Here is a 13012-nt window from a genome sequence, read left to right as displayed (position 1 = left end):
TAAAAGTGTAAGAGGGAGGGGAATGACTGGGCATGGGGAGATTTTTCCAGGCCTATGAGGTAGCTGGAGAAAAAACAGTAAAAATGAGAAGAAATATGACATTTTGTTTAAATCTTGGCCGGAGAGCCTGGTAAATGTTTGGGTCAGGAAAAAAAACTAGGTTTGTGGCCTAAAATAAACATTCAATAGACCTGATAGACTCTCTGTGCCCCATTCTCCTTGGAAGGAGGAATTTGGAATTCATGTTTATTTAAAATAGTTGCTTCTTCATCTTGAAGTGTTTTTTATAAAAAGCTTAATTCTGAGTAGCCAGCCTCAGTAAAACAATTTTGCCAGCTGTCGGTTACTTGAACATCCCCCAAATAAAGGTAAATGAAATAAGACTAACTACTTGTAGACCGCAGTGCTCTCCCCTAAAGTTTTGTAACCATTTTTCCTAAAGGAATGGAGATAGTTCCATTTATCTAGAAGGGATTATTACTGTGTCAGTCTGTGTGTATGTACACATACATGTTTTGTGCAGGTGCTTCCCTCTCCTCAAACGTTTTATTAGAGTTGATGGCTATGTCCCTAATTGTTCAGTATAATAGTTTGCAGATTCACTAAGAGAGCTTGTGTAGTAATGCTTGCTTTATTTTTTTTCTCTTCCACTCTTGTTTTATTTTTTACTTTTTTTTTCTTTGTGATGTGACATTTTCAGCTGATGTATTGAAAGCAAATCCTTCTAATTTGGGAGCCCAGATCACAAGAGTGAGTTTTTCTACTAGTGTCTTTAGCTGTATATCTTTTTCTGTGTGTGTCTTTCCACCCTTTCCTTCTCCCAGTTCAAAAACACTCAAAACACATTTCATAAATATTAGATAAGAAAATTCCTCTGTCTGTTCAGCATCATACCTTTCCACAAAGCAATGTCCACTTTATATTGGGTCAAATTCCTTTTCTCAATGCTGTTGTAAAAAGCATAGGATAATGTATGTGTTTTGGTTTGGTTTGTTTGCTTTTATATTATCTAGTATGTTGAAACTAATTTTAGTTCTGTCTTCATTGCAGATAGATGTGTCTGGATTCTTGTCATCAGTGTGTCATAACACTGTTGTTATTTTTTGGTGGTTGTTTTTGTTTTAAGGATAATTATGTATAGTATCTTCTGAGAATAAAAGACCCATTCTTTCATCAGGATTTTAAGTAATAAATTCTTTGGCTTATCTATTCTCCCATCTCATTCCCTGGTTGTTCCTCTTGGGGCCATGAAGGAATGAAAAGCCACACCTATTACTTTCTAATTTTAGCAGACTGACCAGATGAAAGTGGTCAGACTGGTGAGCTCTGAACATGCAAGCATTGGAAGACGGTTTGATTAATTCACAGGAAAACTGTTCATGATGAAAAGAATAGCACCTTTTTATGATGAAAGCAAAGTAGGCTTTCTGTTTGTTAGTCTGATTCAGATAACCTTCCCATGTAAGCTGTACATTGCTTTTTAAGATCTTACACCTGGGTAATTTTCTGTACTGGCTTAACCCCTTTCTGTTCTCTTTGGCTTGTGTTATTACAATTTAACTCATATTCTATTTGTCTAGTTTTGCATCCTGAAAGAGCAGGTGATTAAATAGTCCATTTTCTTTTCTCCTAGTGTTCTAAAATTTGTTTGTTGCTTCTGAAATTACTTAATTTTGGCCAATAAAGCAAATGGTATGCTGTCCTAATTAGGAATCCAGATACTCCAGGTGCTCTACCCAGAGTAATCAGCCATTGTGTTTTCAATTACCATAAGAGAGTACAACACTGTATATTCTACACTATGCTAAAACCATTGATTATGGATAAAAATTCTGAAGGCCTTGCTTTCAGGATCCCCAAGTTATTCTAAATTACCCACTCCCTGTTCCTTTCTTTTGTTAACCTCAGAGATTGAAAGATCTCAAGCAGAGAGAGTTTGCTCGGAATGTCTCCTCAAGATCCCGCAAGGATGAGAAGAAACAGGAGAAAGCCCTACGGCGGCTCCACGAGTTGGCAGAGCAAAGAAAACAAGCTGAATGGTGAGGACGTTGTCTTTCTGAGGGCTTACAAATAATAATTTTTAAGGTTTAAGAATTTAATAATCCTTTTTTTAAAAAAATTAAGGTTATCATTGACATATAATCGTTAAATTTTAAATAGATCCTTCTTTCAAGCTAAAAGAATTTCTATACTTGGAGTATAACATACTGATTAAGAATATGCACTCCTGGAACTTCTCTGATGGTCCAGTGGTTAAGAATCTGCCTTGCAATGCAGGGGATGTGGGTTCGATCCCTGATAGGAGAACTAAGATCCCACATGGATCAGAGCAGTTGACCTTGCATGCTGCAACTAAGACCCAACACAGCCAAATTAAAAAAAAAAGAAAAAAAGAATATATGCTCCTGAGGCCATAACCTATGATCTGTGTGACCTTAATTATCTACGTTCCATGCCTCAGTTTCTTTATCTGTAAGATGGAAATAATAATAATAACTTAATTCTTACAGTTCTTGTGAGAAATCATTAAGTTGTTATATCAAAGTGCTTACAAAAGAATTCCTAGCACATAGAAGATCCTCAGTAAATTATGCAAATCAGTAAATTATTCCCATTCTCCATCTTTGCTTGCCTCTCTGCTTGAGGGATCTCAGTTTCTAACCAGGGAATGAACCCCGGCCACGGCAGTGAAAGCGCCAAGTCCTAACCACACCAGGGAATTCCCCTCCCATATTATTCTTATGTAGAAAATCACATACCTTACAGTATTCTACTGGAGCAGATTTAAGTGTTTTAACTGTCTTTCCAAGTACTGTAGAGTTAGTACTAAGCAATAAAGCCTAGAAAATTCTATTTATTTCTCTACAGATTCCTGCCTTCTTGAGTATTGTTTTTAATGTTCCTTCATGGTTCTTGATGATAAGTATAGGACTGGTATTAAGCCTTAGGTGGAATTAGCCCCCCTTAGCCCCGCCTAGGGCCGCATTCCCAAGCAGCTAGTCTTTGGTGGACCTAGTCTTTAAGCATCTGAGAATTCATGAGGTATGTGCCTCAATCTAAAGGATTTAGGTCCCTCTGTTTGTTTTTAATGGCTGGCCAGGAACAAGAGGAGCTGGTTACAGTGGAAAGAAAAACTATGTGACTTTTAAAAGTTTACAGTGAAGTTGAGGCCAGAGATCGTGACCTTTCTAGATTTTGGGGTACTTGTTTACTTATTGACTTCTCTTGTGTTTTGGAAAAGGGAGGAAGGAGGAGAACACATACAGTGTAAGTTTTGAAACAGAATTAACCCATGACCTCTAATACTGAGTTACAGTGCCTATAAACTGATTCTGATTCCTTCTTTAGCAGTTCTTTATATAATAAATACATTCCTCTTGGACTTGTTGTAAAGGTATTTCCTTAAAAAAAAAATACCAGACCACTTTTTAGTTCCAGACATATTTTAATACATGTTTTTCTTCATTGGTGAGTTTTAGTTGTTTTTTATTTATTTATTCAGTCACACTGTGCAGCATTACTACTGTGTTAGAAATAAACAGTTAAAAGATGACCAAGTAAATTCTTGGGAAGATAGAAGAAGGTTTTGATCCACCATCAGGTATATTTCATCATCCTAGGAGTAATGCATGACCCCATAGTATATTGGAGTTGCATGACAAAGACTAAGCAAAAGGTCAGAATAAATTCTTTTTTATTTCAGTTTGAAGGTTTCTTTGCCATGGGGTGGATTTTGTGACACAGTGACACAGATTGCTACCCCAATCTGGTGGGTTCCATCTTCCAATAACAAGAGTTCAGATAGCAAAGGGGTTACCATATTATCTGAATATATTTGGTCCCTGAGTTTAGGACAACTAGTAGTTAGGGTTTAGATTAAGAGGATTTCATCCAAATAATTGTCTTCAAGTCTTGAGTTTGGCTTAAGAGATACCTGTATAACCCACACTGTAAAAATTTCAGACGTGACAGGAGTTTAAAACACTGGCTCTGAGGCTCCTTAGTGTTTCTGTTTTCAAAGCTGAGAAAGTACTTGGTAGAATCATGATTGTTGTGTGGAGTGCAACAGGAGGTGTCATAAAACCAAAGCAAATGCTTGGACATGGTGCCATGATAGACACAGAGTCTTCATTTCTGTAACAGACATGCTAACCTAACCACAGACCATTAGAGCGTAGCACAGTGGAGGTTTCTGACTGTGTTCAACTCAGGGAATAGGCATATTTTTAAAAATTGAAATTTGAAAGCAGAGAAGAAATTGAGGGTTGTGTTTTTGTTTTGTTTTGTTTTTTTAGCTGTACAAAGTACAGTTGATCCTTGAACAATGTGGAGGTGAGGGATGCTGATGACCCCAGTCCCCACACAAACTCATACACCTAACAATCAGATATTGTGTATAACTTTATAGTCAGTCTTCTATATTTGCAGTTCCACATCCAATTTGATGTTTGATTGCAGCTGATTCAGTCAGCTGCAAATTGTGTGACATGTCTATACTAAAAAAAAATCTGTATAAGTGGGCCCTTGTATTTCAAACCTGCAAACTCATATCATTCAAGGGTGAACTGTGCAACCTTTGGGAATAAATTTTCACCCATATGTTTGGTAGCATACTGATAGGTAGGATGGTACAGTAAAAATTGAGAGCAGATACAAGACAGGTGGGCTATGCCAGATGGTAATGATAGTGTATCCAAATTATGAGGTAAACCTCAGTATTTAGACAGCCTAGGAAGAAACAGCAGTAACTGGCTATCCCTATGAATGTAGCTTGGTAGATTAGCAGTACGAGATTTTGCCTTACCTTACTGAGCAAGTTCCTTTCGTTAGCATAGGGCTGAGGAAGGACCACCATTCAGTATTCAGTGTCTTTAAGATCTGCCTGTGATGAATGGTCAAACATAAGAGATAACGTGTTTTAGAAGTATGAGGGACTTCCCTGGTGGCCCAACGGTTAAGACTCTGCGCCTCCACTGCAGGGAGCATGGGTTTGATCCCTCCTCAGGGAACTAAGATCCTGCATGATTCATGGCACGGCCAAAAAAATAACGTAGTGTGAAATGTACCCCTAAACCTGTTTTTTTGTTTGTTTCTCATTTTTCTAAACCGTTGTGTAGTGCACCTGGAAGTGGTCCCATGTTCAGACCGACCACAGTGGCTATAGATGAAGAAGGTGGAGATGATGAGAAAGAAGAATCAGCAACAAACAGTGGCACAAGTACCACTGCCACTTGTGGCCTGGGCTCTGAATTCTCCACAGATAAAGGAGGCCCATTCACTGCAGTACAAATCACTAATACCACTGGACTGGCACAAGCTCCTGGGCCAGCCTCTCAAGGCATCAGCTTTGGCATTAAGAATAATCTGGGGACCCCACTGCAAAAATTGGGAGTGTCATTTTCCTTTGCCAAGAAGGCTCCTGTCAAACTCGAATCAATAGCATCAGTTTTCAAGGACCACGCAGAGGAAGGGACCTCTGATGATGGAACAAAAGCTGACGAAAAGGGTACAGACCAAGGACTTCAGAAGGTGGGAGATTCTGATGGTAGCAGTAATCTTGATGGTAAAAAAGAGGATGAAGACCCTCAGGATGGAGGGTCCCTTGCCTCAACATTATCTAAGTTAAAAAGAATGAAGCGAGAAGAAGGAGCTGGGGCTACAGAGCCAGAGTATTACCACTACATCCCCCCAGCACACTGCAAAGTAAAACCTAATTTTCCTTTTCTGCTCTTTATGAGAGCCAGTGAACAAATGGAAGGTGATAATAGTACACACCCAAAGAATGCCCTAGACAGCAAAAAAAGTAGTTCTCCCAAGCCTAAAGCCTACATCAAGGTGACAGCAAGCCAAGGACCAGAAAAGACAGTTAGTGAAGTCTCCGAACAGCAGATGGAAACCAGTGCGGCTGAGCCCTCAGAGCCTGGAAGCAAAGCTGAGACAAAGAAGCCCTCAGGAGGGGATGTAAGTGAGCATAGTTTAGAGAGTCAGAGTCAGAAGGATTCAGAGATCCAAATGTGTGAGTCTGACCCTCCTGAAGAAACTTCTCAGGCTACTCCAGCAGGGAGAGAAAGCCGGGAGGGACCCAAACATCCAACCGGTCCTTTCTTTCCCGTTTTAAGCAAAGATGAAAGCACTGCCCTCCAGTGGCCATCAGAACTGTTAATTTTCACGAAGGCAGAACCCTCCATTTCGTACAGTTGTAACCCTTTGTATTTTGACTTCAAGCTTTCAAGGAACAAAGATGCCAGAGCAAAAGGGACAGAAAAGCCAAAGGACATAGGAGGCTCCTCAAAGGACCATCTCCAAGGCCTTGATCCTAGTGAGCTACATAAAAGCCAAGAGGAGGAAGAGAGTGTTCAACATTCTTCAGGAGGCAGAATTGATGCACCTGCTTCAGGGGCTGCCTGTAGCGGCCTAAATAAGCAGGAGCCTGGGGGTAGCCATGGATCAGAGACAGAAGACACAGGGAGAAGCCTTCCTAGCAAGAAAGAACGATCTGGGAAGTCCCACCGACACAAAAAGAAAAAGAAGCACAAAAAATCCAGCAAACATAAACGGAAACACAGGGCTGACCCAGAAGAGAAAAGCTCTAAGGCAGAATCTGGGGAGAAGTCTAAGAAGCGCAAGAAGCGAAAACGAAAAAAGAATAAATCATCAGCCCCAGCAGATTCTGAACGGGGGCCCAAACCAGAACCTCCTGGTAGTGGTAGTCCTGCACCACCGAGAAGACGGCGGCGAGCCCAGGATGATTCGCAGCGGAGATCCCTTCCAGCTGAAGAAGGGAGCAGTGGCAAGAAGGATGAAGGCGGAGGCAGTGGGAGCGCCCAAGATCATGGTGGGAGGAAACACAGGGGTGAACCTCCTGCGTCATCCTGCCAGCGAAGAGCTGGCACCAAACGGAGCAGCCGATCCAGCCATCGAAGTCGACCCAGTAGTGGAGATGAGGACAGTGATGATGCGTCATCACGCCGGCTGCACCAGAAGTCTCCATCCCAGTACAGTGAGGAGGAGGAGGAGGAGGAAGAGGAAGAGTCGGGCAGTGAGCATTCCCGAAGCCGCTCACGGTCTGGCCGGCACCATTCCTCTCGTCATTCCTCTCGGCGCTCTTACTCCAGTAGCTCAGATGCTTCTTCAGACCAGAGCTGCTATAGTAGACAACACAGTTACTCTGATGACAGCTATAGTGACTATAGTGACCGGTCACGAAGGCACTCCAAGCGCTCCCACGACTCTGATGACTCAGACTACACCAGCTCCAAGCACCGGTCCAAGCGGCACAAATATTCATCTTCTGATGATGACTATAGCCTCAGTGGCAGCCAGTCCCGAAGCCGATCTCGGAGTCATACCAGAGAGCGCTCAAGATCCAGGGGCCGTAGCCGCAGCAGCAGCTGTAGTCGCAGCCGGAGCAAAAGGAGAAGCCGCAGCACCACAGCCCACAGCTGGCAGCGAAGTCGGAGCTATAGCCGGGACCGCAGCCGCAGCACCCGGAGCCCTTCACAGAGATCAGGCTCCAGGAAGGGATCGTGGGGGCACGAGAGCCCTGAAGAGAGGCGTTCTGGTCGTCGAGACTTCATTCGCTCTAAAATTTACCGCTCCCAGTCTCCCCACTACTTCCGATCAGGCCGGGGAGAAGGTCCTGGGGAGAAGAAGAAAGAAGACAGCAGAGGAGATGATGGTAAAGGAATAGGCCCACCCTCCCAGAACAGCAGCGTTGGCCCAGGAAGAGGGTCAGAAGGTGACTGCAGCCCTGAAGACAAGAACTCTGTCACCGCCAAGCTGCTATTGGAAAAGATTCAGTCAAGGAAAGTGGAGAGGAAACCCAGCGTGAGTGAGGAGGTGCTGGCCACCCCTAATAAAGCCAGTCTCAAGCTCAAGGACCCCCCACAAGGTTATTTTGGACCCAAGCTCCCCCCTTCTCTTGGCAGCAAGCCTGTCCTTCCTCTGATAGGGAAGCTCCCAGCTACCCGAAAGCCCAACGCCAAGAAATGTGAAGAGTCTGGCTTAGAAAGGGGAGAAGAGCAAGAACAGTCAGAGACAGAGGAAGGGCCTCCAGGGAATAGTGATGCCCCATTTGGACATCAGTTCCCCTCAGAGGAAACAGCTGGTCCCTTATCAGACCCACCCCCAGAAGAGCCAAAGTCTGAAGAAGCTACTGCTGATCACCCTGTGGCTCCGCTAGGCACCCCAGTGCACTCTGACTGCTATCCTGGGGACCCATCCATCTCCCATAACTACCTCCCTGACCCCAGCGACGGGGACACCCTTGAGTCCCTGGATAGCGGCAGTCAGCCAGGCCCTGTGGAGTCCAGCTTGCTGCCTATAGCATCAGACCTCGAGCCCTTCCCCAGTTATGCACCGCCCAGTGGGGAACCCAGTATTGAGTCAGCTGATGGAGCCGAGGATGCATCCCTTGCCCCCCTGGAGAGCCAGCCCATCACCTTCACTCCCGAGGAGATGGAAAAGTACAGCAAGCTCCAGCAGGCCGCACAGCAGCACATCCAGCAGCAGCTTCTGGCCAAGCAGGTGAAGGCCTTCCCCGCTTCGGCCGCCCTGGCCCCAGCCACTCCAGCCTTGCAGCCTATCCACATTCAGCAGCCGGCCACGGCCTCTGCCACCTCCATCACAACTGTGCAGCACGCCATCCTACAGCATCATGCCGCAGCTGCTGCCGCCGCCATTGGCATTCACCCCCACCCTCACCCCCAGCCACTAGCCCAAGTGCATCATATCCCGCAGCCCCACCTGACCCCCATCTCCTTGTCCCACCTCACTCACTCCATCATCCCTGGTCATCCCGCCACCTTTCTGGCTAGCCACCCCATCCACATCATTCCCGCCTCGGCTATCCATCCCGGGCCCTTCACCTTCCACCCTGTTCCACATGCTGCCCTCTACCCTACCCTGCTGGCTCCCCGGCCTGCTGCAGCAGCTGCCACTGCCCTCCACCTTCACCCACTACTTCACCCCATCTTCTCAGGTCAGGACCTGCAGCACCCCCCCAGCCATGGCACATGAGTTAGGGGATAGGAGCCCAGATAGGGCCAGGGAAGGTGACCCATGCATCTTCCTTTGGGGTGTCGAGCCATTAATACCAGCAGGTAGAAGCTGGAATGGGCAGTGTCTGACAGCCAAAGAATTGAGTTTTGGCTTGCAGGGGTGGTTTTAGATTTGAGGTTTGCTTTGGGTTTACTATCAGGGATTTTTTTTTTTCCCCTTTTTCCTTTTCTGTTTGTCCCTCCCTCTCCTGTTTCTAGACTAGGGAACACCAGTAAGTGCTACCCACCCCTCTTCAGCAACATCCCCAAACTGTCGAGTTTAGATACTCTCCTCCTCCCTCTACTTTTTATCCTCTGCACTTCTGTGTATAAATTTTAAAACATTTTCCTCCTCTCTGGCTGGCGGGTTGTCCATCTGGTCCTGCCTTCTCAGTGTCTTTGACCTTGGTGACCTTATTTATCCCGAGTGAGGTGGAAAGGGAGTCTGACCTGGAACCAGATGCCACTCAGGCTGTCATCTGATCCATTTCCCACACAAACAGAACCACACATTGGGCACTGTTGTCCTTGTGTCCCTCATCCCAGAAGAGACATCTGCATATCCCAGAAAAGAAGATCGTATCATGAATAGAAGCTGCGGAACAGAGAGGAGCTCATGTGTCCGAAGGGTGTATTTTCTTCTGTCATGTTGATGTTTCCTTCTTAATTTATAGGATTTTTTAATGTAAAAAATTGCACTGAACTCTATAAAAGTAAATGCTGCTTTTTGTAGCTCATATAAAAAAGGTTCCATATTTGTAGTATACTGCAATAATATTTTTTACATCCAGCTCTTTAAGTGATCCTTGTTCTGGTGGCTTTGTGTAAATATGTTTGCCCTAGTTGAATTAAGAAACTTTAAAGGTTATCAAATGAAAACAGAACAAAAAAATAAAGTATTTGTTTTCTGCTAGATGCAAAAATGACTAAGCATGTATATTTTATCAAGTTCATGTATTTTTTGAAGTTATGAACCATAAAAATGTTAAAAAGAGGAACATCGCTTAACATTTTTTTTTGCTGAGACATAATTTGCAGTAAGTGGTGCCGCCAGTACTGGGAGTTTTGAACTAACGGGCTGCAGTCAGCTAGGGGTGTTGAGGAATAGTTTTGACAGTCTCACTTATGTGGTTTGCAGTTTCATACAGAGAAACTGGTGGGCCCCACAGAGGAGGAGAGAGAGATTCAAGAGCTTTATTCTCTGGAAGCAGTGAGATTCAAAGTTATTGTCCTGGGGGATTCCTGGGTTTCCAGGGTGCCTGTCCCAGGCAGTCCATTTGCCTTCCTAGTACTTAGCCCCCTCTGACAAAAATTTTTAATGTGCCTTTTGGGTTGGCTGGAAGCTGTGAAGTAGAAGTAGACTGGAGCGTGGTAGAGTTGGGAAGGTCTTCCTCCTCTTATTGAGAGGTGAGCACAGTTTTAGATTCTGCAGATTTTTTTGCTACATAGTTTCCATGCCTCTACCCAGCTTAGTTTAGGCAGTAAAGATTCCTTTTTTCTTTTCTCCCATGACACTTAGCAGAGGAAGTACGACCTGAATTCCTCTTCCTCCTCTTCTTACCTTTCACCTGGCTCTCAGTCCTAATTAATACAGTGACCCAAAGGTGTTCATCTTGTAGATCTTATCTTCTTTGATGTAGTTAGAACTTCCCTGTTGGGCATTTCCCTACCTACTCCTGTGGCTAGAATTGGTTGGATGGTCACCTGACAGGAAAAACAAAACCCTGCGGACATGGGCCAGGGCTCTGTGTTCTGCCTTTCTTCAATTTCCAAGACCGAAAGGCCTTGAGTTCACGTCAAGCAAGTGCTGGGCAAGCGGAGACTCTGTTGAGCCTTCTACCTGTTCAGTGCTCCTCCTCTGATTCAGAAGCATCACTTTTTTGATAAATAGCACTGGAAAATGAAATCATCTGTTTGAAGTGAAGGGACTCATTTTTCTTTGCTTTCAGCCCATGTAAATATTTAAATAATACAGTATTAACATTTTTGTGCTGCTTCCCATTAGCTTGTAGATTGAGCCATACTCTGGCTGCCTCTCTACCTTCCTGGGGGCAGTTTCCTTTAATTTCCACAATAGTGATTTTAAAACTAAAAGGAAAAACAAAATAATCTATCCTTACTTACAAGCATAACAGATTGTATTTAACTTTATCACATATGATAGAGATATATGCGCTGTAAAATTAGGGAAAGGAACTTTCTAATAAACCAATGATTTGTGGAAACTTTAGAGTCTGTCGTGATTGTTGCCCCATCCACTCAGTGGGGAAGGGATGGAGTTTTGGGTTACAAATAACATCTTGTATGAAGTGGTCAAAGGATAGATTCTTATGAACCAGCTCTTTATGATGTTTAGATTGTGCTTCTCAAAGCTCACCCTGTGCAAGTAGAAGTGAAAGGTTATGTTGTGGGCAGAAGTGATGGTTAAGTTGCTGTCAGTCTTAGGTAGATGTCTTGGAATGTATATCTCCTTTCCACCAACTCGCCCAGATTTTTTTTTTTTCTTTCTTTCTTTTTGGCTGCATTGGATGGCATGCAGGATCTTTGTTCCCTGACCAGGGATTGAACCTGTGCCCCCTACAGTGGAAGCACGGAATCTTAATCACGACTACCAGGGAAATTCCAATTTGGGGGCTTTTGAGTGGACTTCAGGGCAATGAGATGAGTCACCTGCCTGGCCTTACCCGCCAGAGTCCTGAGTCCTCCAGTACCAGTCCTGAGATATTCTCAACCCTTTACTATGAGTACAGTGCTAAAGAGCTACCTGGTAAAAGGAAGGATGTGCTAATTGTTACTGAGATAAAATTCTCTATCTACTCTTCTGTATGCAAAAGGCAGGGGAAATTGTGCATCAAATGCTTACCATAGTGCTGTAGGGATGAATTAGTTTTCCTCTCTCCTTCAGCCTTTCAAGAAGGAACGGTACAATGTCTGTTTCTATTTTCCTACTCTTACACAGTTGTATTCTCCCCTTGACAAAAGAGAAGCTATTCAACTTGAACTTTGGGTTGGATGCTCAGATCTGCCTATTTCTCTAAAATAGCAAAATCCCCACCCCCAAGTAAAGGATGTTAGAAAATGAAGAGTGGAAATTCTCTGGCGGTCTAGTGGTTAGGACTCTGCATTTCACCACCATGGCTTGGGTTCAGTCCCTAGTCAGGGAACTAAGATCCCCCAAGTCTTGTGGCACAGCCAAAAAAAAAAATGGTGTTCTGAGCAAGCAAGGTGTCAGCAAAGAGGCAGACTGACCTGTAGAGATCTCTGTGTGAAGGTCTGAGCGGCTGCCTGACTACAGCAAGGGTTCTGCTACCTGCCTCAGCCACCTGGGCTGCAACATGGAAGTAGTTCCTCCTCTACAGCCCCGGTGACTAATTCAGGCCTTGTCAACCCTTTCCATTCTTGTTTGCCAGGGGTACCATCACCTCCTTATCATGTGTCTGAATTATTGCAGCCTTTTCCTGGCTGGCCTCCCTGACTCTAGAATCTACTGGATTTTCAGATTTGTGGTTCATTTAGTACTCACTGCTTCCCAGTAAAATAGTAAACTCTTGAGAGTACAGGGATCAATTCTTAAACTTCAATTTCTTTTTTTCTTAATCCCTTAGACTAGTGTTTTATATAGGGAGTTGAACAGTTTCAGTATTGATTATGTGTTCAAGAAAGATAAAAGTAAAGCAAAATACAATTAACAGGATTATGCATCAGGATTTAGCAAGGAAACATCAAAGATGAAGATTTTTCTCTATATCCTCCACATTGCCTAGTTCACTGCCAGACCCATGGTAGTTCAGCAGTTGTTGACTTTATGAAGCCTTAACGTTCATTGAGAGATTCAAAGACTTAAGCTGATGGGATGGAAAAATGAGAGCAGTGTGTCAGCCCTCCTCTGCCTACTATCAACCCAGCTGTGTCCCCAACAGAACTCCTACAAGGAATAGAATCTTTATTGAATACCAAAACTGTCCCTTCCTGAA

General features: G+C 44.0%; 1 protein-coding gene across 5 annotated transcripts in view; it reads left to right on the top strand.

The window, feature by feature from the left end:
* GPATCH8 (G-patch domain containing 8) overlaps positions 1-11263 on the top strand; it is a 92894-nt gene extending 81631 nt beyond the window's left edge. For all 5 annotated transcript variants that reach the window (XM_005693931.3, XM_005693932.3, XM_018065244.1 and 2 more), the window contains 2 exons: positions 1909-2039; positions 5118-11263. In XM_005693931.3, coding sequence (XP_005693988.2) covers positions 1909-2039; positions 5118-9018 — 4032 coding nt within the window. In that variant the 3' untranslated portion in view covers positions 9019-11263. The remainder of the gene's footprint in view (positions 1-1908; positions 2040-5117) is intronic.

This window comes from Capra hircus, chromosome 19, assembly GCF_001704415.2.
Source record: "Capra hircus breed San Clemente chromosome 19, ASM170441v1, whole genome shotgun sequence".
Classification (NCBI taxonomy): domain Eukaryota; kingdom Metazoa; phylum Chordata; class Mammalia; order Artiodactyla; family Bovidae; genus Capra; species Capra hircus.
The sequence above is the reverse complement of the archived record's forward strand: the minus strand, read 5'-3'. Positions and strand labels throughout refer to the sequence as shown.